The sequence below is a fragment of the Scyliorhinus canicula genome, chromosome 3 (genome assembly GCF_902713615.1).
Source record: "Scyliorhinus canicula chromosome 3, sScyCan1.1, whole genome shotgun sequence".
In the NCBI taxonomy this organism is placed as follows: Eukaryota; Metazoa; Chordata; class Chondrichthyes; order Carcharhiniformes; family Scyliorhinidae; genus Scyliorhinus; species Scyliorhinus canicula.
The window spans coordinates 229,725,559-229,753,199 of NC_052148.1; the positions used below are offsets into that span (position 1 = coordinate 229,725,559).

The 27,641-nt window shown below is 42.5% G+C and overlaps 1 protein-coding gene across 12 annotated transcripts in view; it reads left to right on the forward strand.

The window, feature by feature from the left end:
• The window catches only part of kiaa1109 (KIAA1109 ortholog), a 534,122-nt gene that overhangs the window by 366,070 nt on the left and 140,411 nt on the right, over window positions 1-27,641 (forward strand). For 11 of the 12 annotated variants that reach the window (XM_038792378.1, XM_038792369.1, XM_038792381.1 and 8 more), the window contains 7 exons: window positions 5,097-5,147; window positions 6,453-6,659; window positions 16,583-16,824; window positions 18,078-18,322; window positions 18,418-18,523; window positions 19,215-19,312; window positions 20,747-20,941. In XM_038792378.1, coding sequence (XP_038648306.1) covers window positions 5,097-5,147; window positions 6,453-6,659; window positions 16,583-16,824; window positions 18,078-18,322; window positions 18,418-18,523; window positions 19,215-19,312; window positions 20,747-20,941 — 1,144 coding nt within the window. The remainder of the gene's footprint in view (window positions 1-5,096; window positions 5,148-6,452; window positions 6,660-16,582; window positions 16,825-18,077; window positions 18,323-18,417; window positions 18,524-19,214; window positions 19,313-20,746; window positions 20,942-27,641) is intronic. The other variant, XM_038792374.1, reaches the window with a different exon arrangement.

Genomic DNA, 27,641 nt, shown 5'->3' on the forward strand with positions numbered 1-27,641 from the left:
CTAGTTTCCTTAATTAGTTGTTTTTTACATTTCTGACACATTGCCTTCTTTGCCCCTCATCAAATTGTATGGCTTTTCTTCCAGCAAAGCTTGAGAGATGTTCCCTCTTTTCCTGCCAAACTCCTTCTACTCTGGCTTCCAGCTAAAACTAAACTCAAAGAGGTCTTCTCCCTGAAGGTTCCGCTGGTTCCTAAGCAATATCTCAATCCTCCGGCAAGTTCGTGTTTACTTTTCCTGTCATAAACTCTCTCAGCACAATAGAAACACACTCTGAACTGAAACCAAAACCCTCATACAGGCAAACACTTTAGCTCAACATGAGTCTAACTAGAATTTTGCGCTTTCCTGCACAAAATCACTAAATCAAACCCACTTAAATCTATACCTTATTTCTAATATTTCTCAATATAAATATAGCTCATTTAAACTACCTGGTTTTTTGACACTTGCGGTTACAAACAATTGCAATTGTTTTCTTGATTTAGCATGAACAGTGCTAATAAAAGTGTTTTTGGTTATCCAAAAATATTATTGTCATCTTATGAAGGAAATCGTTTCATACTCTGCCCCTTTAAAACACTTGCCACCAAATTACCTTGCCTCATTTTGCAGTATCTGCTTTTGTTCTGTGCAGTGCCTTTAGTTCATCTTCTCCTGTTTGCATTGACAAATCCTTGGTGTTCTTCATTTCCAGAGATCCTTTAAAAGACTGCGCTTTTCAGTGGACTTCAAACTAAGTCCACTTCCGGGCACGTTTGGCGGGCTGCAGTGAAGCCAAGAATCACCCTGCTATTCAACGGCCAGTTTTTGGAGAACTGCATCATGCGGTTCTCCCCGCCCAGGCCTCACTGAAGAGAGATTTCCTGCTAGTGAGTTGAGCACGCCAGTGGAAAGGGCTGCTCGCAGATCTGGATGCCTCTTTGATCAGCAGCCCCCATCTCTTTCTTTCCCCCTCCCCCTTCAATGCCAGGGTGGCATTACCAGGGTGCCTGGGTGGTACTGCCAAGGTGCCAGGTGGTCATTGCTGGGGTGCCTGGATGGCCCTGTCAGAATGCCAGGCTGGCAGTGCCTGGGTGCCAGGGCAGTGCCAGGGGACCACCCTGCCTTTCCCCCAACCACTCTGGGGTCTCCAGTGGCCCCCAAGAGCTTCCAAGGTGCTGTCATGTCTGGTCCATTTTTCTATGGAACAGTCCTAAATGCCACCTAGCGAGGCCTCGCAGGTGCGGCCGTTGAGTCCCGAGCACTGGATGAATCCGACATCCAGTTATTTAAATGATTTATTAGGCGGAATGAGTGGAGTGACTCTCAATCGGCCCAGTGCCTGGCGCGGAGACCGATTTGGGGATCTTGCGGAATTCACCCATTGCACCCAGAACTAATGTTCTGTTGATGAGATGATAATATAAAGTTTACTTACGCTCTCCAGGACGAAAAGACAAATGTTGAGATTTCCCATTCTCTGTTGGTTTAAATGCTTCCTCAGGAAGTTCCCTTGGACCTCTATATACTGCAAATTGAACCCCTGAGATCAGCATGCCTTTCATCCTTGGAGTCATTTAAGTTTAAGCAGCAGGCGCCCATGGGGATTCCTGACAATTTGAGAGTGGAGTTCTGAAGCCTTTAAAGCTTGCTGTCATGTAGAGATGTAGACAGCCTCCATGCAGCTTGCAAAATTCTCCACTTCTTCAACCTCTGCGAGACTGAGTTCTTGCACAGGTTGTGACTACCTGAGTAAACCCCCTGTGCTGAGTTTTGAATGGCTGGGCGTAACGGCAATTTTGACAAGTGATCAAATACTACAAATAATCATCTGATTATGTGGGCATCTCAAAATCACCAAAGAATATTCATTCCTTCATAGGAGGAAAAGAACTAGAACAGATGTAACAATTCAATATTTAAGAAGCATAATTTCTGCACATAATTTCTGGAAGTTGCAACCAAGAAATAAGAACAAATATTAACAATTCAGGGACAAGAAAATAAGAATAAACAATGGGAATGACTTTAGCAAGAAGAGACAATTGCTAACCAGAAAGCTGAATACACAATTCAAGAAGTGATTTGTAAGGAACTTGATTAGGGGTATTTTGCTGTATGGATGTATTTTCTTACAGAAAGAAGAGACACGCTTGCTAAATAGCTTTGAAGGTAGGAAAATGGAAAGGATCAGCTGGACAGAAAAAGTAACACAATGAAGTGCTGAGGCGAGTGAATAAACAAAGGGATTTGTTGGACATGATTAGAAAATGGCAGGAAACAAGTAGATACATCTTAAGAGGAAACAGACTAGTAAGATATACTATGGAGGGAAGATTTCAAGGAAAGAAAGAGCAACAAAAAAGACAATATCGATGATGGATGGCTTGAAATTTGAAGGAAGATATAATAATATAATCTTTATTAGTGTCACAAGTAGACTTACATTAACACTGCAATGAAATTACTGTGGAAATCTCCTAGTTGCAACGCTACGGCACCTGTTCGGGTACACTGAGGGAGAATTCAGAATGTCCAATTCACCAAACAAGCACGTCTTTTGGGACTTGTGGGAGGAAACTGGAATGCCTGGAGGAAACCCACGCAGACACGGGGAGAACGTGCAGACTCCGCACAGACAGTGACCCAAGACAGGAATCGAACCCAGGTCCCTGGTGCTGTGAAGCAACAGTGCTAACCACTGCTACTGTGCCGCCCAGTTATTGGAAAATTAAAAGACTGGCACAGGACAGAAATGCATGGGAAGACTATGAGCCAAAGACCTGTTTCCGCGCAAAGCGCACACAATGATATTATCTGATATTTTCTTTAAAATTTAAATTTATCTTGCATCTACCGGAGGGTTGTGTCGGACGGTTGATCAGTAACTTTATGGATGATCCGAAAATTGGTGTGGTGGTAAATAGTGAGGAGGGTAGCCTTTGATTACAGGAGGATATAGATGGGCTGAACAGTGGCAAATGGAATTCAATCCAGATAAGTGTGAGATGATGCCCTTGGGCAGGACAAACGAGCAAGGTACTACATGATAAATAGCAGGATTTTGGAAAGCACCGAGAACCAGAGGGACCTTGGTGTGCATGTACACCCGGCCCATGAGTGCAAGTGGATACAATGGTTAAGAAGGCATATAGTATACTTGCCTTTATTAGCCAAGGCATAGAGTTTAAGAACAGGGCGGTTATGCTGGAACTGTAAATAATGTTGATAAGGCCACAGCTAGAGTATTGTGTGCAATACTGGAGTCCACGTTATAGAAGAGATGTGATAGCACTTGAAAGGGTTCAAAGGAGATTAACCAGGATATTGCCTGGGCTGGAGAGTTTTAGTTACGATGAGAGATTGGATATACTTAGATTGTTTTCTTTGGAGCAGAGGAGACTGAGGAGGATACATGATTGAGATGTATGAAATTATGAGGGGCATAGATAGAGTAGACAGGCAGATGCTTTTCCCCTTGGTGGAGGGATCAGCGAGTGACAAGGGGGCATAGATTCACGGTAAGGGGCATGTGGTTTAGAGGGAATGTCAGGAAAAACGTTTTTACCCAGAGGGTGGTTGGAATGTGGGACGCACTGCCTGAAAGAGTGTTGGAGGCAGAGACCCTCATATCATTTAAGAAGTATTTAGATGTGCATTTGCGAACCCAAGGTGTACAAGGCTATGGGCCAAGTGCTGGGAAATGGGGTTAGAATAGTTAGGTGGTTACTTTTGACTGGCGCAGACTTGATGGGCCAAAGGGTCTTTTCTGTGCCATATGACTCTATGACTTTCTTGCTTTCCGCAGATATATTTGATGTGAATTTGTGCAGAAAATGTAGCTAATTGAGAAATGTAGGCATAGAATATTGCATATTCCCAACATAAAACTTGCTGAAAAATAATGGCATTTGAATAATGCACACTTATTAATGTGCAAATTGACCAGCAAATTGAGGGAATTAAAAGATACGCTGAGATTTGCATATCTCCAGAATTTGCCGTTCAATTTATACAGCCATATTGGTTGTTTTGCATAAACAGCACATCACCTTAGACTCCCCATTATTTTTAAGAATGTATTAGACCGTCACATTGATTACCCATTAAACCTGTCTCAAAAAGTTTAGTCCACTAAGTTCCTTTTTAATGATGTGATAATAGTTAATGACTTCCAATCAACCTCTCTCGCCCAAACAATTAACAATTTAAACAGAGGAGTCTCATTCCTTCCAGTAATAGTAAGCTGTCAAAGATTTTAAAAACATCAATGTTGGTCCTGTATTCACTCAAGACCTTGCTACCAGTCATTACCAGTTTGCACTTCCAGCAAATCAGAATGCCAAAATTCTTTGAGCTGAAGAGTAAATGGTGTATGCTGTGAGATGCCTTGCTAAAACACATCCGTACCCAATATTGTGGTATTCTGTAACTCTTAAACAAACATGAAATGTTTTAAATCTGTAACGTCACAGGACACAATAGTCTAATGACGATATCTGACATTTGAAAGCTGATGAGGTTCAAAATTCTGAGTGAAAGATAGCTTCTGAGTAGTGGTGATCTGTAGCTAAAAGCTTTTTTGTTTTAGCAGCACAGTCTTTTTACTTTGGGTACATTTTGGATGTTAAGAGAAATTTATTATTTAATCTGGCCAGTTTATTTGAAATTGCATGGTTTCTTTTAATCTGTTATACACATTATAACTTTAAGCTTCTGAATATTACAAACTGAATTAGTTTGTTCACAGAGCTGATGAATTTCATAATACTTGTCTGCTAACACAATATCTCTTTCTTTATGAATTTACAGTTCTTTTTATTATTAATGTGGTAACCCTTAGTGTGTGTTGTCTTGTAGTCTAAGTAACTGATTATTACATTTGATAACTACAAGCAGTGAAATATTCTGCATGGCTCCATTTTTCTGTGAAAAAATGCTCTCCTTAAATTCAAGTACTTATTTTGAGCCTTTGATAAATGGTAATATAATGCTAGCAAATGTATAGATCTGCACACTAAGGGTTCTACTGTATGAATACAGGTTTATGCATGAATGTCTAGACTTCATTTGCTCTCTTTTTATTTTCTTGCTTTCTCTACAACCATCTTGCATAGGCTGGAGGATTTTCCTACTTCACCTACAAGTACAGTCAAACAAGAATTTCTGTATGTCACAAACTAGCATGATTTCAGCTTGCATTTTTGACTTGGTGAAAGCACTAACAGAACTATAATTCTAGCCCAATATTACATCATAATATGCTTAAAACAATTCTGAGAACGATGTATTAATTTCCTTAAGCATAAATAATTTAGATACTGTGCTTTTAATTTCTGTATGTATTTTCTGATGCTTACTTTTGATTTACCTTGAATTGAAAACCAGGCAGAAATATATAAATAATGAACTATCACTAAGGCTTTTATGGGTTTCATAGTTTCCATAATGCAGAGGAGACATTTGTAGCTTTGCTCATTTGTACATTGCTGTGTAGTTTGCTACATGTTTCTATACTTTGTTAGAGTTTATGAACCAAATAGTGCTAACCCTTGTTTTGGTGCTGCAGTTTAACTAAATACGTGTGAACTGGTTGATTGAACTATTGAATGTAGAATTCCTAATTAAAATCCAAGATTAATCAAATGCTGGCAATGTTTAAAGTAACATAGGTTATTGCTGTTCTTAGAATTAAATGTTAAATTACTTGTATTTGCTTTAAATTTCTAACTTGACCTTATGGTCAGTAATTGAATGCAGAAAGAACACTTCCATGATTGTATAATATATCAGGAATGTTTTGAAGGAGAAATTAGCAAATGGAACTGTAGATCAACATGAGAAATATTAACAGAAAATGAAGAATGTATCATTTTAGGCATCCTGTTCTCTGAAGGATTTTGAAAAAAAAGTTGAAAAGCTGCAGTGTGGATTCAAAAGGGCAGAATCTGGGTCACAATTACTCAGGCCTGCCAAGGCCCAGTTTTGTCTGCTTCAGCTGAGGTTGAATGACAATCTGAGAAAGATCTTCAAGATTACGAAATATTGATTATACACAGTTATCATACCGTGAATAGTGATAGATTATTTTTACTGTTCAAAAATACATTTACAAAGTGCAAAAGTTTAAAATAAGAAATTAAAAGGGAGGTTGGGAAGGACTGTCTTTACAAAGTGGGTGATTAGAATATGGAATTCTCTGTCACATTGCCAAACCTGATAAATTGTTTCAAAAACAGTTTATTTTTCCTTTCAAAAGGGAATTAGATAGTTGCTTAAAATATGAATGTTAAAGAATGTTGGGAACTAGCAGGAAAATGGGATTAGATGAGGGGGATCATGAACAAATTAACTTGATGACACAAATGGCCTATTTCTGTGCTATAACATTTTATGTTTCTTTTTGCTTAAGATTTTCAATATTATTGGCAGATGGATTTTGAAAATTTGATGAGTTATGTTTTTCTTTCTAGAACGGTAGTTAAATGCAGTATTGCCAAATCTCAGGCTCTTTATAGTGCCCAGAGAGGATTGAAGACCAACAACACAATGGTTGTAAAAGTAGGAGCCATTAGTATCAATATCCCACAGCATCCTGCCACACTGCATAGCATGATGGTTCGGAGTTCTCATCAGCTCTCCAAACAGATTTCTGATCTCATTCGTCAGCCATCAACAGGGTAAGCAATTTACAAAAATAAAATCAAGCTGCTACACACTGCACTATATAAGGTATTATTATTTTACAGTTGTGAATTATGGGAACTTTAAACATAGAAAATAAGGAATTGCTGAACAAAGAAAGCCATGATGTGGAGATGCCGGCGTTGGACTGGGGTGAGCACAGTAAGAAGTCTTACAACACCAGGTTAAAGTCCAACAGGTTTGTTTCAAACACGAGCTTTCGGAGCACGGCTCCTTCTTCAGGTGAATGGAAAGGCTTGTTCCAGAAATGTTTATATAGACACAGTCAGAGATGCCCCGGAATGCGAGCACCTGCAGGCAATCAAATCATCAAAGATGCAGAGAGAGAGGTAACTCCAGGTTAAAGAGGTGTGAATTGTCCCAAGCCAGTTCAGTCGGTAGGCCTCTGCAAGTCCAGGCTTGTTGGTGGGGGCCGAATGTAATGCGACATGAATCCCAGATCCCGGTTGAGTCCGCATTCATGCGTGCGGAACTTAGCTATAAGTTTTTGCTCAGCAATTTTGCGTTGTCGCGTCTCCTGAAGGCCTCCTTGTAGAATGCTGACCCGGAGATCAGAGGCTGAATGTCCTTGACTGCTGAAGTGTTCCCCAACTGGAAGGGAACAGTCCTGCCTGTTGATAGTCGCACGATGCCCGTTTATTCGTTGTCGCAGTGTCTGCATGGTCTCGCCAATGTACCACGCTTCGGGACATCCTTTCCTGCAGCGTATGAGGTAGACTACATTGGTCGAGTCGCACGAGTATGCGCCGCGTACCTGGTGGGTGGTGTTTCCACGTGTAATGGTGGTGTCCATGTCGATGATCTGGCATGTCTTGCAGAGATTACCCTGGCAGGGTTTTGTGGTGTTGTGGTTGCTGTTCTGAAGGCTGGGTAATTTGCTGCAAACAATGGTTTGTTTGAGGTTGCGCGGTTGTTTGAAGGCCAGTAGTGGGGGTGTGGGGATGACCTTGGCAAGATGTCCATCCTTGCTGATGATGTGTTGGAGGCTGCGAAGAAGATGTCGTAGTTTCTCCGCCCCAGGAAAGTACTGGACGACGAAGGGTACTCTGTCAGTGGTGTCCCGTGTTTGTCTTCTGAGGAGGTCGGTGCGGTTTTTTGCTGTGGCGCGGTGGAACTGTCGATCAATGAGTCGAGCGCCATATCCCGTTCGTACGAGGGCATCTTTCAGCATCTGTAGGTGTCTGTTGCGCTCCTCCTTGTCTGAGCAGATCCTGTGTATACGGAGGGCTTGTCCATAGGGGATGGCTTCTTTAATGTGTTTCGGGTGAAAGCTGGAGAAGTGGAGCATCGTGAGATTATCTGTGGGCTTGCCGACAGAACTGGCTTGGGACAATTCACACCTCTTTAACCTGGAGTTACCTCTCTCTCTGCATCTTTGATGATTTGATTGCCTGCAGGTGCTCGCATTCCGGGGCATCTCTGACTGTGTCTATATAAACATTTCTGGAACAAGCCTTTCCATTCACCTGAAGAAGGAGCCGTGCTCCGAAAGCTCGTGTTTGAAACAAACCTGTTGGACTTTAACCTGGTGTTGTAAGACTTCTTACTGTGAACAAAGAAAGATATTGGCTTTCTATGGCTTTCTTTGATCTCAGTAGTCACAAGATATAGGCTGGAATTCTTCGCTGGCATTGGGATTCTCTGTCCTGCCAACAGCACCCCCCCACCGGAGTTTCCCGGCGGCATGGAATGGCTTCAATGGGAAATCCCATTTACGAGTGGCGGGAGTAGAGAATCTAGCCACCAGCGAATGTCATGCCACATTATCCATCCTCGCTAGCGGTGGCAGTGGGTGGACCTGCAATGGAGAATCCTGGCCACAGTAATATAATGCAGACATGACTTGAAGAAAACCCCAATAGTGGAGAGCTTTGCTTACCTTGGGGGCGACTACCAGACCGCGTTCGCTGTCAGAGAGAAAGATTACGCTGGTGGGAAAACTGGAGCACTCCGGGAAATACGATTCTCTCTGGAGAGATTGTGTTTCCTGATTTTCTACCCCTCTAGCCGGTGACTTGAGGTTCACACCCACAAATGGTGAGAAACTCACTTTAATCAATTCAAATAACTTTGAACATGATTATCCAGTGAATATCCAAAGGTTGACAAGCTTTACCACAAGTTTTTTAAAATGAGATTCTGTCGAGGGATTCCTCCAGGAACAATAAGGTAAGTATAGCATCTGGGTTAAGGGACATCTAGCATTTGGTGGTACTGCCAGAGTGACACTGTGACAACCTGGTAGTGCCAACCTGTATTGGAGGTATTGCCAGGGGCAGAGCCCCTAGGGACCAAAATGTGGGGCTGGAGAGGGGAGTGGTTCCTGTTATGTGTGGGGTGTTGTGAGGGGGAGAGCATCAAGGCCATTCGGGGAACGTTCCGGGGGGGGGTGAAATGCTGACAATACTTCCAGTGTGGGTGGGGGGGCCGTAGAGAGACCCCAATAATCGTGGGGTGGAGGGAGAGAGATCCTGATGACTGGGATAGGGTGAAGGGGGAGGCTGCAGTTGATGTTCAATTCTGAACAGGGCCCTTTAAAGATGACACCTGATCCTTGTGGAGTTGGCACTGCTGGCATACACCCTGGCAGACTGATAGCGAAAACCCTGCCCACTCATTTTTGTTCTTCAGAGAGGCTCAAGGTCTGGAGTGAAAACTGGTCTGTGCAGCTGGAGAGCTACATGCTGGTTTCCACCCCATAGGTCTAAAGTTGTCTGATTCTTCCAAGAATGTGGCACTTATCACATATTATGTTGAGATTGTTCGTATTGCATTCTCAATATTTATTTTTTGCAAAGATCAAGTTAATTTGTATTTGAATTAATTGATATGAACTGCATCCATATTCTCCCTTGACGGCCTGTTCAGTAGATTGACCACTTGCTGAATTAAATATTGTTTCTACAATTTTAAATTTAATCTCTCTTTCAGAAAAGGCTATAATCTCTGGTTTCAATGTTAAGCACTCGGAAAAATAGCTTGTCATTGTCTAGACTCTAGATTGACTAGTCCATATCGTATCCTAATGATGGCTACGTCACCTCTGAACTTTGATTCAGTCTCATCATTTAGTCTGTAAAAAAACCCAGAAACGTAACTCTTTGGGAATAGTAGGCCTAAAATTATCTTTGTCTCTCAAACATTTACACTTCCCATTTATGTCTCAAATTTATCAAATATTATCCCAACATATTTTTTTCTAAAAAAAAATGTAATGAACCTAACAGGGAGCCTGTTCTACAAATTTACCAGTTTCTCTCTGCTTTCTGCAGATTAGTTCTGAATTTACTGCTTACAATCAGAGACCATGGGTGGGATTTACTGACCAACCTGCCGCGTGTTTTTCAGCGGTGGAAGCGGCCCGCCAGCAGGATTTTCTGGTCCTGCCGTGTCAACGGGATTTTCCATTGACTGCACCCCTTGGCTGGGAAACCCGTGTGCCGTTGGTGGGACCAGAACAGCCGGTAACCTCCGCATCAAATGTCTGATTCCACTGTTCTGAGCAAGAGGGAAAGGATCATCATGACCTACATACTGTACAATCCTAAAAACAATATACACCACCTCTCAAGTTTTTTTCCAATCCACTGATTATGTGCCCAATTAATGCAATTGTTCATCATATTTCGATTCCTTCTTCTCTTCAGTCATTCTAGTTGTTCTCAATAAGGTTACTAGAAATACATAGGGTGAGATTCTCCGCACTCCCGACGGTGCGGAGAATAGCGCAACTCCCGACACGAATCGCTGCCGCCGTTTTTTTACGGCCGGCAACGATTCACAGCTGATAGATGGGCCGAGTTCCCAGCCCTTTACGGCCCTTTATGGCACCGATTGGCACGGCAGTACCACGGCTGTGCCAAGGGTGCCATGGGCCCGCGATCGGTGCCCACCGATCACGGGCAGCGGGCCCGATGCCCGCGCACTATTTCTCCTTCCGCCGCCCCACAGTATCCATTCGCGGGGCGGCTGAGGGGCATCCCGGCCCGCACATGCGCGGGTTTCTCGCAAATACGCGATGACGTCATCCGCGCATGCGCGGGTTGGAGTCTTCCAATCCGCGCATGCGCGGCTGACGTCATATGACGCGTCAGCCGGCGCAAACTCAGGCAAGCGGGCTTAACGAAATTCGTTAAGCCCGTGATGCCGGAGCTTACGGCGTCGGGCTGCTAGCCCCGACCGGGGACCAGAATCGGTTCCCGGTCGGGAAGGGGGGGGGCTGGCGTCAAACCCGCCCGGGTTTGACGCCAGCCTTACGATTTCTCCCGTTTTGGGAGAATCGCGCCCATAGTATTCCAAGTGTAGTCATACCAATCATTTATAGGGTGGCAGGATTACCTCACTATTTGGCTCAATATTGATTTTTTTAATAGATAGCAACATCTGATTTGTGTGCTTACTGCCACTCGAGCACCATTGTGATTGCTTCAGTTTATTATCAATCAAGATCCACAGATCTTTCATTTCCCAAATATAGTTTATTTCCATTTAAGTAGTTGCTTCTTCCGAGATTCTTTTTATTGACACATGAAGCACTTTTCATTTCTCTGCATTGAATTTCACTTGCCAACTAGCTACCCAGTTCCCAAGGATATTCAAATACTCCAGTAGCTTATCTTGTTCAGCTGTTCAGTCATCAGCTTGTATCATCTTCAAGTTTAACCTTTGTGCTTGTGACAAGTTTATGAAGATGAGAGTTCATCCCAGAAATATAAAACAAAAGTGTCAGAGCTGTGATTTATGCCATGGGGCATGCAATGCTCACGTTGCAGACATTTCTTTTACACAACAAAGTAGACTTGAGTGTTGAACAGATCTACCACCTTGATAGGTGATGTGTTGATTGTCACTTCCTCTTTCTGTTTAATTATAATTTTTTTGTTTATTCATATTAGTTTAACATTTCAAATTGGCCATGGCCACCAAACAATTTATGTTTAATTACTTTCTGAACAAGTGCCAAGGAAGAAAGAAAACCTGTTTAGGACAGACATTTCCAATTGCATGCAGTTATTCAAGTTTGATTGTGCACTCATGTATGCACATAAGAATAGCAACTTCCCACAGATATAAAACGAGCAGAAATATCCCTTCTTGGTCCTATATTTACCATAATACTAGCTTGTGTTAGTATGAAGAGATGGTGCATAAAAAACCTCTATTCATTGGACAATGAGAGGTGACTTTTGCGACATATAAGATTCTCAGGGAGCTTGACAAGGTAGATGTTAAGAGGATGTTGTGGTGATCACAAGTTAACTAGATGCAATACAACTGAGCAAACACTAGAGGGAGCACGGGAGAGCCATATAAATATACCAGGACAGGAAGTGAGAACACACTTCACAGAAGGCAGAACTCGTAGCAGGGCACAGACACACCAGCTAGTAGCATTTGAGGTAGCCGTAGGTAACGCTCTGAAGAGAGAACGAATTCACAATAAAGCATCTTCTCCACATTTGAGACTACGAGCTTTATTAAGACACGAGGAACAACACATGGTACCCAGGAGTGGCTTCAGACGCTTACTACAGGACAACTCAGTGGCAGACACAGAAAGAACAAAATGGCATGGAAATCTCCTACTGGACATTCGACTTGGGAAGACATCGCTGATGGGAGGATGTGCCTTGGATTCCCACTTCTGCTGGACACGACTGGAAATGTAAGAAGTGTCTGGAAAAGGTTTAAACAATGGTTCGATTTCGGTATCATAGCATATGATGCAGCAGCAGCCTCAGACGAAATTAAAATAGCAATTCTCATCGAAGGACATGAAGCTACGAAAGTTTATAATGGATTTAAATACTCAAAAGGTGAAGACAGAAACAGCTTACAAACAATACTAAACAAATTTGAAGAGTACTGTAAGGAATTTGAACAGCAAGGCATGCTCAGAGGCCAAACTGCACAGAGACTGAGTGATGCAAAACTTAAAAAATCACGAAAAGAACAAGAAATCGCGAATGAAAAGTACAGATCAAAAAGAAGCCGGAACCGGCAGCCGCGCATGCGCAGTTAAAAAAAGGTCGCGTTGCCGATCGTTATGCGCATGCGCAAGCCGCGCATGCGCAGTCTAAAAAGGTTTTGGTCGCGGATCGTTATGCGCATGCGCAAGCCGCGCATGCGCAATGGACACAAAACCGCACAGTGAAGGAGGAAGGCCGATTTGCGCATGCGCAATTCATTCCTACGCGTGACGTCATGACGTCTGAGCATCCCGACCACGCCTACTTAAAAGGGAAATGCCCGAAAATTGAAAACAAGACACTTAAAGTGCTAAAAGCAAATTTTCTTGCCTCAGAACACAGAAAAACGCCTGAACTTAAACCAACAGTTAAAAACAACTTGCACAACACCCTGAAAAAAGCAGTCTGCACCACCCAAAGTGAAGAGAACAAAAAGAATTCTGAAACAACAAAAGAGGATTTGTTTTTCGAAGATTACTACTCAGACATGGCTGAGTCAGTCGGATATGCTTATCACAGCATCAGCGACACGGTCGCAAAGTTCAACACGAATCAACTCGTGGTAGAAGAATCCAACCAAGATGATTTGGTTTTCGAAGAATACTACTCAGACACAGCTGAGTCAGTCGGATATGCTAATCACAGCATCAGCGACACGGTCGCAAAGTTCAACACGAACTAACTCGTGGTAGAAGAAGCCAACCAAGATGATTTGGGTTTCAAAGAATACTACTTAGAGATGGCTGAGTTATTTGGATATGCTGATCACAGCATCAGCGACACCGTTGCAAAGCTCAACACGAATCTACTCGTGGTAGATGAATCCACCACCATGATGCCATGGCAGCTCGTCGATACATTGGATGACAGCAATACCCAAGACGAAGACGACGCCACACAGAGAGCACAGAAAGACTCCACAGAGCGAGCGATGACAGGCTCCACAGAGTGAGCGATGACAGGCTCCACAGTGCGAGTGATGCAAGACTCCAAAAGGGATGCAAGCAAACACTCCCTGGCGAACACCATGCATGAACAAGACCATGAAGGTAAACCCGCTGTATCTGAGCAACCGCAAGCAGACTATGAAAGTCTACCAAGCTCACATGAACAAGAAGAAGACAACGTACATCTAACCACTGACACCATGCATGAACAAGACCATGAAGGTCAACCCGCCGTATCTGAGCAACCACAAGCAGACTATGAAAGTCTAACAAGCTCACATGAACAAGAAGAAGACAATGAACCTCTACCTACTGCATGCGAAAACAGTGACAAGGTGATCACACTCGACGTACAGGATCACAGCGAGACTGACAGTTCTCAGCTTGTCTGTACAGAAGCACAGAGTCGGGCCACCCAACAGTCCAGAGAGACAACGCCGAAAGAAAACATGCAGATTTTGACTCCAGAAGAGGAGCACCTGGAGTCCAGAGAGACCACGCCAACAGAAACCATGCAGATTTTGACTCCAGAAGAGGAGCACCTGGAGTCCAGAGAGACCACGCCAAAAGAAACCATGCAGATTTTGACTCCAGAAGAGGAGCACCTGGAGTCCAGTGAGACAACATCAACAGAAATCATGAAGATTTTAACTCCAGAAGCGGAGCACCAAGAATCCAGAGACACCGCGTCAAATGAAATCGAGAAGAATTTGACTCCAGAAGAGGAGCACCAAGAAAGCAAAGATGAGGAATCAAATCCTCCACAAATGATTGATGTCACCAGCACCGATGCAACATCAGATCATTCGCACTACTCTCGAGACAAAATCCTCAATGACTCAAATTATCCGCACGGGACACTCATAGAGTATAACAAGAAAAACAAAAGTCAAAAGAAGCACAGCAGAAACGAGAACAACAACAGCAAGAACAAAAGCAACATGAAGCGCGACAAGACAAACAACAAAGTCAGGAACAAAGATAGCGACAACACCAAAGACAGAAACGACAAGAACAGCAACAAGAACGGCAACGAAAACAACAAAGTCAGGAACAACGACGGCGACAACACCAAAGACAGAAACGACAAAAACAGCAACAAGTACGGCAACGAAAACAACAAAGACAGGAACGACAGAAACAACAGCAATGAAACAACGACTTGTACACAATGGTACTACTCGGCACATGAAGGACAATGCCACAGCACACTGCAAAACAATGACAAGACTACAAACATGCCATGGGGTGACAACGAATCGCACAAACTCACATCTGCTCTAGAACAAGCAAGCACACCAGCTTTCAAGGCAGATGAGATAATACATCGATACCACAAGCACAGAAAAAAGTCCATGTCAGTCAATATCAGTGGTTCGACCATACATCGATACCACAAGCACAGAAAAAAGTCCATGTCAGTCAATATCAGTGATGTGACCATGCAAACACCTCGGGATGACGCATTGGGTACTTAAAATAACAAGGAACACCAACAACATTCACAACGGAGTTGCAATATCAATATCACCACGTCATCAACAACAAAAAGAAAAAAAAACTGAACAAATTCATCAAGTTTGGACTCATAAATGTTTTATTAAGATTGGACTCATAAATACATTGGCTTTGTAAAAATATGCAATAGCACCATCACTTGTATAGATACGCATATCATAAGTAACTGTTTTGTATAATTTTCTTTAACGATGTACAGATAATATGTAAAGAGAAAAAGGGGGATGTGGTGATCGTAGATTTGACTAGATACAATACAATTGAGCAAACACTAGAGGGAGAGCTATAAATACACCGGGACAGGATGTACAATTTTCTTTAACGATGTACAGAACATATGTAAAGAGAAAAAGGGGGATGTGGTGATCACAAGTTAACTAGATGCAATACAACTGAGCAAACACTAGAGGGAGCACGGGAGAGCCATATAAATAGACCAGGACAGGAAGTGAGGACACACTTCACAGAAGGCAGAACTCGTAGCAGGGCACAGACACACCAGCTAGTAGCATTTGAGGTAGCCGTAGGTAACGCTCTGAAGAGAGAATGAATTCACAATAAAGCATCTTCTCCACATTTGAGACTACGAGCTTTATTAAGACACGAGGAACAACACAGATGTTTCCTCTTGTGAGTGATTCGAGGACCAGAGAGCATAATCCCAGAGTAAGGGGTCGTCGATTTGAGATAGCGATGAGGAGGAATTTCTTCTCTGAGGGTAGTAAATCTGTAGAATTTCTTACCACAGAGCTGTAGAGGCTGGTTGTTAAGTATGTTCAGGGCTGAGGTAGACAGATTTTTCATCAATAAGGGTTATGGGGGTAAGGTGAGTAAGTGGAGTTGAGAATTATCAGGTCAGCCATGATCTCATTGAATGGCGGAGCAGACTCGATGGGTTGAGTGGCCTACTTCTGCTCCTATGTCTTATTGTAAGTATTTTTGGAAAGTTGCAGATGAAGATAAAATCAGTTGGCTGACTCCATTGTTGAAAATCAATGTTTTTAAGACTCAGTAATAATGGCCAGTCGGATGATGTAGAAGGGCCCTTTCCTTCCAGTCTGAAACCCTTAAAAGTACTTTTCTGAATTTACATCTGAAAGCAAAATGGCTGGCTCATTGCATTGTTGTCATTTAAACAGTCTAATTCATCTGAATGCCACCATATTCATCCAATCTGTGAATCTCTAAAGTAAAACTGCCCTACAGATGTAATGACGCCGATCATTTGGTTTAGGTTTCATTACGAAATGTTGGGGATCAATAAAGATCAAAATTGTTTAAAATTGTAATAGAATGTATTTGAGTATATTGAATGGAAATTCAAAAATAATTCACATACAGTTTCATTTATTTATTTATATATATATAAATTATATATTAGATTCCGCACACATCAACACATTAACATTATATAGTAGAGAACTTTTAAACAAGGTTCAAAGTAATTTTCTTTGTTTTATATAGTATACCAACATCGAAGGAAGATGCTTACCCTCCTCCGCAGGTCCCTGAAAAGCCTGTTTCAAGTGTCAATCAAACTCCCGTTGAAACAAATGAATTTCCTCAGCTGCCAGAGGGTTTGGAGAAGAAACCAATTGTACTTAAATTTAGTGCTTTGTTGGATGGTATTACCATTGGCGCAGCACTACTGCCATCTCTTAAAGCAGAATACAAAATGGGCAGGATGAAAAGCCATGGGATGACAGGTACTAGTGTGCAAATTGGTATGAAGGTTACAGTCACTTTATTGGAGTTTTGCAAAATTAGAAATTTTTCATTAAATAAGTGGGAACTGTAAGTCATTTAGATTTTTTTGAATTTACAACTTTATAAAATTAATGAGAATGTTTCACATTGGAACCATATACCCTGAGATGTGCAATAATTCTAAATGTATGATTTCAGATTTCAATGTTTTACTTTGAGGTACTGTTTTAGAATTCATTTTCTTAAACAAAAAATGCTGGTAGTCTCTACTATTTCCTTTGGATCTCCTGCTATTTAAATATAGAGCTGCTTGCACTTTGAAGACTATTTTATGTATATTAACCTAGTTCAAGAGTAGAGCGTCAATTTATAGGAGTAGAAATCGTGATTATAGCATAGATAGTCTAGACCAGGGGTGGGCAAACTTTTCCGTGCAAGGGCCACATTCAGAAATTCACAATTTTAAAGAGCCGCATAGTATATTAAGTAAAATAATTACTTCACCCGGTTATGATTCTGGGCGCCTCATATAGAACATAGAACAGTACAGCACAGAACAGGCCCTTCGGCCCTCGATGTTGTGCCGAGCAATGATCACCCTACTCAAACCCACGTATCCACCCTATACCCGTAACCCAACAACCCCCCCCCTTAACCTTACTTTTTTTAGGACACTACGGGCAATTTAGCATGGCCAATCCACCTAACCCGCACATCTTTGGACAGTGAGAGGCAACCGGAGCACCCGGAGGAAATCCACGCGCACACGGGGAGGACGTGCAGACTCCGCACAGACAGTGACCCAGCCGGGAACCGAACCTGGGACCCTGGAGCTGTGAAGCATTTATGCTAACCACCATGCTACCGTTGCAGGGGCAAAATTCTTGAACTCTCTCCCTAACAGCACAGTGGGTGTACCTGCACCTCAGGGACTGCAGCGGTTCAAGAAGGCAACTCACCACTACCCACTGAAGGGCAAATAGGGATGGACATCAAGCATGAAATGCTGGCCTCACCAGCGATGCCCACATCCCGCAAATGAATTTTAACAAAATAAAGTAAAAATGGCAGTCTAAACGGCCCACCGCATCTATCGGTTGGGGGGGGGGGGGGGGGGGGGGGGGGGGGACGACATATCACTGTGAGGCTGTAAAATCCTGACCTATGTAATTATCAGGAAAACTTTATTACATGCTGTGATGGACACCAATAGAAACGTTGTGATAATAAAATGTGCTCTTCCAAACATTAGGAGCCCAAACTAGGTTCACATTTGAGCTGCCGAATCACAGACTGCGTTTCCAGTCCAAAGTGACTCCTGTTGATATGGCAGCATTACCTCCATCAGCCAGCCTTAACCTACCGCAAGTCACCATGTCCGGAGAATACATCATGGAGGAGCATGAAAGTTACCCCGACAAATCCTGGAATGGGGACGAATTCCCATCGAAACAAGGCAATTATCTGCAGGGAAACTATTTACGTTGTGTTGCTGAGGTACAGTTGTGGTTTGACATTTAGCAAGTTTCATAGAGATTGATGAATTTAAAAAGCTTCCTTTAGTTGTAATGATGTTCATCATTTGTTCATAGGTTGGTTCCTTTGAGCACAACTTGACAACAGATCTTTTGAATCAACTAGTCTTTGTACAGAAAGTTTTCATGAAGGAAGTCAATGAAGTTATCCAGAAAGTCTCTGGTATGTGGGAAATTTCCTTTCAATTTGTGATTAACTTTAAAAATCGTTCATCTACATTATTGTTCATTAAGATGTTTTACTCCTTTTGAATATAATCAAACAATTTCTGTTTTTTATGTTCCCTTGTTTTTGGCTCACCTCCTTTATGTGTTTTGTTCTTGTTAAACCACTAAGAACAGGATAATTTCCTGATACATTGATGTACAATTTGTAATTCTTGAAGAACAATCATTTTTATGAATTACAGAAAACATCACTGGGGAATGAAGAATCTTGAGATAACTGCTCTTTGCTGTTGTACTCAATATGATAATTTTTTTATAATCACAATTGATCCAATGTGATCAACATCAGCCTTCAAAATGAATGAGTTGGGTTTGATCCAGGTCTGTTAACTGCATTAAAGACATTAACACTGCTGTTGCAATTGACAGCTGCATCTACCAGCATAATGGGACAAAATAGGCAAAAAAGAGCAGCATTGGGTTGCATGCTGAGCTGCTGGAAAACCAGATCTATTCAGGAATATTCCTTTAGCAATGGCTTCCACTTCTGGGATTACTCCAACCCAGCAGCAGTACCTTTATTCAGGATACTCAAAATAAAAACTTGAAATAAATACTTCCTTTGTATGGAAATATAAATATCAACATTGCAACGTATATTTATACAATGTTGTGTTTATCTGTAGGAGGGGAACAGCCTATCCCACTGTGGAATGAACATGATATTTTAATGGATGGAGAAAAGCCAAAAATATTGCTGTATTCTTTGAATCTGCAATTTAAGGTAATAACTTCAATTGTAATAAAATCTAAAAGATTAAATATAGATAAAGGGCGCGGCCTACCAGACATGTTGCGCGCGACGCGGCCGGTAGATGCCGGGAGAGGCCTCCTGTGGGCTTCCCGACAGCCAGAAGGCCTCCTGAGATTTACTCGCCAGCAGGAAATCTCTCCAAGTGTGGCCTCAGTGGGGAGAAACGCCCCGAGTCCAAAGAAAACCGGCAGTGTGCCGTTAAATAGTGGATGATTCTCGATGCTGCAACTGCTGAGAAACAATCCTCCTCCTCCTCACCCCCCCCCCCCCCCCAAAAAAAAGCAGACTTTACCTTCTGTCCGCTGAATCGCGTCCATTATGTCAGTTTAATGTGTGAAAAGTGATATGTGGTCCTTATCCCATTTCCACTTCCAGAACCAAAAGGAAATGTATCAAACATTGTAAAATACATGTGCAGGTGGCAGACTCCTCATTTTTAACTATGACCAAGCTTTAAGTGACATTCAATTTTGGCTTACTTGTGAAGGATTTGAATTCATATAAGAATGTTGTGTTGTGGATTTGGTATTAGGTAGAATAATATAATGGTACTTAATATCCTTTTTGGAATATTTAACTTTGCCAAATCTGTCTGTTGTAGTGAGACGTTCATTTTAATCAAGTGTGTATAAATGTTTGCTGTATTTTTTTTTTATTTTCCCCTGATTCATTTTCTATGTACTTTTGAATGTCACATACCATTTAGTGATTGAATCAAGGTCTGTACAAGTATCTTTTTTTTATTTTGCAAATCTAGAGTACCCAATTATTTTTTTCAAATTAAGGGGCAATTTAGTGTGGCACATCTTTGGGTTGTGGGAGTGAAACCCACGCAGACACGGGGAGAATGTGCAAACTCCACACAGACAGTGACACGGGGCGGGGATCGAACCCGGGTCCTCAGCAATGTAGGCAGCAGTGCTAACCACTGGGCCACTGTGTCGCCATTCTACAAATATCTTTTGTAAGTCCCTATCAGATTATTTTTTCCTTTTGTCTGTGTGAACTTCAAAAAGAACATTTTCTCAACTTCAGTTCAGGTGGTGAAAAATAAGTGACTTTAAGTTATGGGAATAGTTATTGTGTACTGGAAAGGAGATCCTGTGTGATGCATTATGTAATTTTTCTAAGCTACGTCTTGCAAAGGATATACCAACATGATTTTTTTCTTCAAATAGTGTTTTGGGATTACAACAAATATTAGAATTAATGTCGCACATAACTATGATGCATTCTGTTTTGATCAAGTTTTGGCAGTTGTCTAATGCATTAACTTTTTCAATGGAGAAAGTATTGAGACCACTGCTGTAAATTTAACCTGCTATAAAATGTTGGGAAGCAAAAAATAAATAACTGCATTGCAAATTTCAAAATCAATGTGTGCTGTGTTTGCTTCCTGTTCAGGGTATCCAAGTTACAGCAACAACCCCTTCCATGAGAGCTGTAAGGTTAGAGACTGGGTTAATTGAACTGGAACTTTCAAATCGCATCCAAACTAAGGCTCAGCCAGGTGCAGGCCGTAACAGCAGCTATCTGAAACTTTTTGGTAAATGTCAGGTTGACTTGAACCTGGCATTAGGACAAATTGTCAAACATCAGGTATGTTTTATCATATTCAAAATGCTAACTGTATAGCAGTGAATTGCATTTCAATGCTTTGCATATTTCAAAATGAGATGTAATGAAATTAAGAGAAGGAATTGTTTTGATGATTTACAGAATAAAACAGCAAATATATAAAATGAATTAACCAATCTGTTCTTTTTTAAAAAAGCCAGAGACTTTCTAAATTGCTTAATTCTTTCCCTTTGTTCTTTGAACAGAGGCACTGCCAACATGGTCTCTTTATTGCCCATTTCCAGTTGACCCAAGAGGCTAGTGGGTCTTTTAGATGTTAGTCCCATGTTCTTAATTACAACTGAGAGGTTGTTAAAGAATACCTTAGAGAGACATTAGTGAATGATCGGGTTTTTACACATTTATATTCATGTTTTGTTTATTTTTTGTTGCTAAGAAGTAGGAGCAGGAATGGCCATTCAGCCACTTGAGCCTGCCTACCCTGACTGACCAGAATTATTGACTTCAGTCTCAAAATCTGCCAGTTTCAATGTTTGCCAAAGCACGATTTGAATTCAGAATGTATGAATTACGAGTCTTGTACCATAACCATAACAAAACCCAATGTGAGGAACTGTGTCCCAGCACGAGTTGGATCTTTCAGAAAACTGGGAAAGACAAAGAGAGAAAACTGCGGGGGGAAAAAAATAGTAAGACATGCAGTAGGGAGTTTAAAGTGCTAACAAGGAAGAATCTCTAATCACCACCCCTTGACATTCAATGACATTTCAATTGTGGAATTCCCCACCATCAACATCCTGTGGGCCACCATTGATCAAAACATTAACTGGACCAACCGTATAAATACCGTGGCTACAAGAGAGGTCAGCGGCTAGCATTTCTGCAGTTACAACTAACTTCGCGATTCCACTAAGTTTTGCTGCCACCTACAAGCCAAAATCATAAATGCGATAGAATAATTTCCACTTGTCTGGATGAATGCAGGTTCACAACGCCCAAGACGCTGGTCACCGTCCAGGACAAAACAGCCATCTTGATTAGCACCCCATCATGCCCTTGCATATTCACTCCCACCACCACTAGCACAACATGACTGCAGTATGTACCGCTTACAAGATCTTCTGCAACATCTCGCCAAGGCTTTTCTGACTGCAATCACCCCATCCCCAAATCCATGAACTCCACCACCTAAAACGACAAGGATAGCAGGCACATGGCAGCACCACATCCTGATTTGAAAATATATTAGTGTTGCTTCATTGTCACTGGGTCTAAATCATGGATAGGCCTACCCAACTGTATGATGAGTGTGTATTCACCTGTCATGAGAATGTCGCTTTACGAAATGGTTAGCTGCTCATGTTACTGCAGTGATGTCAGAGTGTGGGTGGAGCTGAGTTCTGGTTCTGCTTTTTAGTTTCACTTTGAGAAAAAGCTTGGGTGTATCTGGGTTTTCCAGTGAGCTGCAGCTGAGGTTAAACAAGGAGCTGTCCTGTTGATTCTGACATCCAAAGACTATCTGTGGATCATTTGGTGAATACAGAATTATAAATGTTCCCAATAGTGAATGTGAACCTTATGTGCTCCTGTTTAAAGGTTTGTTAAGTCTTTCAGATGTTAAAAGGACAGCTTAAAGGATTACTTAGTGTTGTATTCTTTGGGGATTATCTTTGAATTAATGGTTGCTAAGATATTCACTGTTTGTTTTAAAAAGGTTGACTTGACTTCATAGAATAAACATTGTTTTGTTTTTAAAAATACTGGTCCATTTCTGCTGTACCATATCTGTAGAGTGCGCCGTGTGCTCCCCATACCACAATCTATTAAAAGTTGTGGGTCAGGTGAACTCCATGATACACTTTGGGATTCTCTAAACCCTGGCCCACAACCTGCAGAGCTTCAGGACTAACCACCACTTTCTCAAGGATAATTAGGAATAGACAATAACTGCTGGTCTTGCCAGTGACATCCACTGCCCATGACTGAATTAATTGGGAAAAAAAGCTTATGTAAATTATCTTGTCATTCTTCCACTGCAATTTGGTGGGACGTTGGTAAACAACAGGTGGAATTTTACCATATTGTTTCAATGTGTCAGGCTCAGATTGACAACCGCTGCGTGGCTTTCCAGTTGCACAGAACAGTTTTCACTCCAGGTCTTGAGCCTCTCTGGAAAGGCCAGCTCCACGGAGATTGCTCAGAACTGAAGACCAACTTCTCCCCGCCCCTCCCAACATCAGATGTATGACTGACATCCCTCACCCCACATCACTACCTGCTCCCTCCGTTACCCCCCCTTGTGTACAATTTACCCCCTCAGTGGCCTTGGTACTCTTCCCCCCCCCCCTCCCCCACCACATATAAGGGGAACCTCCCTCAATGTGGCACCCAGAGCTCCTCCCCAGCACCGCCCCTTGGCACAAATTGGCACTGTGCTAACCTGGTAGTGCAAACCTGTGCCTGTCTCTTTCCCCCCAGGAGCTATACTTACCTTGTTTCCTTGGGGAGATCCCCTCGACTGAGTCAAATCTTCAAATAGCTGTTGTAAACCCTCACGTTGGAGAGGTTTGAATATTCAGTGAAGGGGAATCATGTGGCAGGGTAATTACATTGAAATGTATTGAAAAACATTGAAGTTACGTTCTCGCCCTTTGTGGGGGTGCACCTCATGAAAAAATGAAAATCGCTTATTGTCACGAGTAGGCTTCAATGAAGTTACAGTGAAAAGCCCCTAGTCGCCACATTCCGGCTCCTGTCCGGGGAGACTGATACGGGAATCGAACCGTGTTGCTGGCCTGCTTGGTCTGCTTTAAAAGCCAGCGATTTAGCCCAGTGAGCTAAATCATGATTTCATTGGCGGGGGATGTGGAAAATCAGGAATCACTATTCAGTACGGATTTTCTGCCCACGTCGGCGATCTCATGCATGGTTAACACAGGCTCAAAATTGCACCCAATGATTATCAGTGGTTATAGAACAATGAATTGGATTGGATTGGACTGGATTTGTTTATTGTCACGTGTATAGAGGTACAATGAAAACTATTGTTCTGCGTGAAGCTCAGACAGATCATTCTGTACATGAAAAGAAAGTACATAGGGCAAACGTAAAATACACAATGTAAATACCTAGACATTGGACACTTAGACATACTTAGACTTAGACATTGGGTGAAGCATACAGGAGAGTAGTACTACTCAGTAGAGAAGATGTGCGAAGAGATCAGATCAGTCCATAAGAGGGTGTTTAGGAACCTGGTAACAGTGGGGAAGAAGCTGTTTTGGAATCTGTTTGCACGTGTTCTCAGACTTTTGTATCTCCTGCCCGATGGAAAAAGTTGGAAGAATGTGTAAGCCGGATGGGAGGGGTCTTTGATTATGCTGCTCACTACATTTGAAAAACCTAAATGCAGTGCTACAAGAGGATGATGAAAAATTCAAATCATAAAGAAGGATAATTCGTTCATCGAGTATAGCATGGTTTCCAAACCTTTTTCAGTCAAGGAACACTACAAACCTCAGAAGAGTACTGACAGAACTCCTGAGAAACATTCTTATTAGGTTGAAAGAGTTCAACCACAAAAGTTGATTTTTTTGGGGGCAACAGGTACAAACATAAACAAATTTATAAAAGTATATTCTATTCCTTGTATATATTCATTGATTATAATTAAAAAGTTCTCTTTTTCAACCTTGTCTTTTTTACTGGTAAGAGTGATGCCACTTATGTTCACAAATTTGTTTACTATTACGAGGGCTATTGGAGAGCTAGATTCTCATATCAGATGCACATACACAATCAACTCTCTCACACTCACACCTCTCTCTCTCACTCTCACATCTCTCTCACACATACTCTCACTTCTCCACTCACACTCCCACACTCCTCCCCCCATCTCTCTCTCCCCCTCTCTCACTCTTCTCTCTCTCACTCACTCTTCTCTCTCTCTATCTCTGATAAGGCCACACTTGTGCTCTCTTTTGTCCAGTGTAAATATTCCTTGATTCTCTCGTCTCTGTTCATAATGTTGGTGCCTAATCTCTAGTGTCAGTTTATTTGTCGTCTTCTATACACACTCGGGGATGTTCCCACTATACTGTGATAGAAAAACTATATGCAACAAGCGAGGTCAGCCTGTACCAGCTCAGTAACAGTCCTTCAAGATTGTAAAGATTTTTTTGCTTTGTTTTCTGCTGTTGCAGACACTTCTGATGACATCAATGAACTAACCACCAATAAATGACCTGTGAGCCTTTTATCCCCACTGTTATTTCTCTTTCCTATTCGTGGGATCTTGCATTTGTTCATATAAAATGCAACATTTGTCAGTACAGTCCCATATCATTTTAGAGGCCTCTATATTGTATCCTGTTATTTCTAATGTTTTTTTCTTTCACCCTTTGGTAATTTTTTACAGCTTTATTTATTTTCCTGTTTTCAGATAATTTATGAACAATGTGATCCAAGTACTAATGCACAGTGTGCCTTTATCATTTTTTTCCCATTCTGATATTCCCTCCACACCCATGAAACATATAGCCTCCTCTACTGAGAGAATCTCTGATCTCTGCTCCAAGAGGGGTCCCCTTTTTCATGCCCTCTGGACTTATCTCCATTGGTAGTATGCCAAAAATCTAGCAGCACGGTAGCATTGTGGATAACACACAGCTCCAGGGTCCCAGGTTTGATTCCGGCTTGGGTCACTGTCTGTGCGGAGTCTGCACATCCTCCCCGTGTGTGTGTGGGTTTCCTCCGAGTGCACCGGTTTCCTCCCACAGTCCAAAGATGTGCAGGTTAGGTGCATTGGCCATGATAAATTGCCCTTAGTGTCCAGAATTGCCCTTAGTGTTGGGTGGGGTTACTGGATTATGGGGATAGGGTGGAGGTGTTGACCTTGGGTAGGGTGCTCTTTCCAAGAGCCAGTGCAGACTCGATGGGCCGAATGGCCTACTTCTGCACTGTAAATTCTATGATAATCTATGATAACCTAAATATACAACTTTTGCCAGTCGATCAATTATCTATTTGAAGTTCAATAGATTTTAAAGACTTGATCTCCCTCCTGTAAAATTTTTTCGACTTGCTCTAGGCATCATTCTTTAGGTGTTTAATTGTTGCTTCTTCTATGATACCTTCTCATGCTTTTATTTCCAATAGATAATGGACTTAGTGGCCTGTTCTTAGAATCATCTTCATCTTTCTACTGATTCTTCGGAGTTGGGATTATTTTTACCGTTCTCCAGTTCTCAGACATGGGACAGTATTCTCCCAGAGTCAGAGTCCCGACAGTGGCCAGAAATGAGTGCTGGTAACAATCACGACTGGTTGGTAATAATTCCCCTTCAGTTTCCTGGTCCCGCCATCAGTAATTTTCTCCGATAGCAGCGGAACATAGCCAGGGGCCATATCAGCATGGTTTCCTCAGTCCACATTTTACTGCCTCCCACCATGACCCCACCTTGTGCAGGCCAGCAAAATTATTTCCATTCTTTTACTTTCCAATAAATTAATGAATATTCCTTACCCCGACGCGATATGTTGCATTTGATTATCATGACTAATAATACCCTCACTCCTTTCACTCCCATTAAAGAATGCCCAGCTTATCCTTGGCCAATTGAATTCACCCATGCTAATTGGTTTGTTGCCTCTTATTGAGTGTTAAGTTCCATAGTTAGTCTCTTATTAACATAGTGTCCCATGGCCCAATGGTAGAGGTTACTGAACTGGTAATACACAAACCTGCGGCAATGCAGATTCCAGGCTCGAATCGCACCATGGTAGATGATACATTGGGCGCGATTCTCCCAAAACGGGAGAAATCGTAAGGCTGGCGTCAAACCCGGGTGGGTTTGACGCCAGCGCGCCCCTTCCCGACTGGGAACCGATTCTGGTCCCCGGTCGGGGATAGCAGCCCGACGCCGTAAGCTCCGGCATCACGGACTTAACGAATTTCGTTAAGCCCGCTTGCCGGAGTTAGCGCCGGCTGACGCGTCATATGACGTCAGCCGCGCATGCGCGGATTGGAAGACTCCAACCCGCGCATGCGCGGATGACGTCATCGCGTATTTGCGCGAAACCCGCGCATGCGCAGGCCGGGATGCCCCTCAGCCGCCCCGCGAATGGATACTGCGGGGCGGCGAAAGGAGAAATAGTGCGCGGGCATCGGGCCCGCTGCCCGCGATCGGTGCCCACCGATCGCGGGCCCATGGCACATTTGGCACGGCTGTGGTACTGCCGTGCCAATCGGTGCCATGGTTATAAAAAGCGAGTTGTTCCCGCCGTTTTTACGAACGGCCAGACCAGGTGTGTTTGCCATTCGTAAAAACAGCGTAAAGGGCTGGGACTTGGACCCATCTATCAGCTGTGAATCGCTGCCGGCCGTAAAAAAACGGCGGCAGCGATTCGTGTCGGCAGTTGGCGGGGGGGGGGGGGGGGGGGGGGGGGGGGAGAATAGCGGGAGGGCGGGAAAAATGTCGGGAAGGCCCTCCCGCTATTCTCCGACTCGTCGTGGGGGGCGGAAAATCGCGCCCATTGTTCTGTTGCAGGCATGAACGAGCTAAAAAATTAAAAAAGCTCAAACACTGTCCACTTTCCCTTTGTAACCTACTGTGATTCACATATTTATTATACTTCATCTCATTTCTTTTGTTTTATAACTTTAGAGTACCCAATTATATTTTTCCAATTAAGGGGCAATTTAGCGTGGCAAATCCACCTA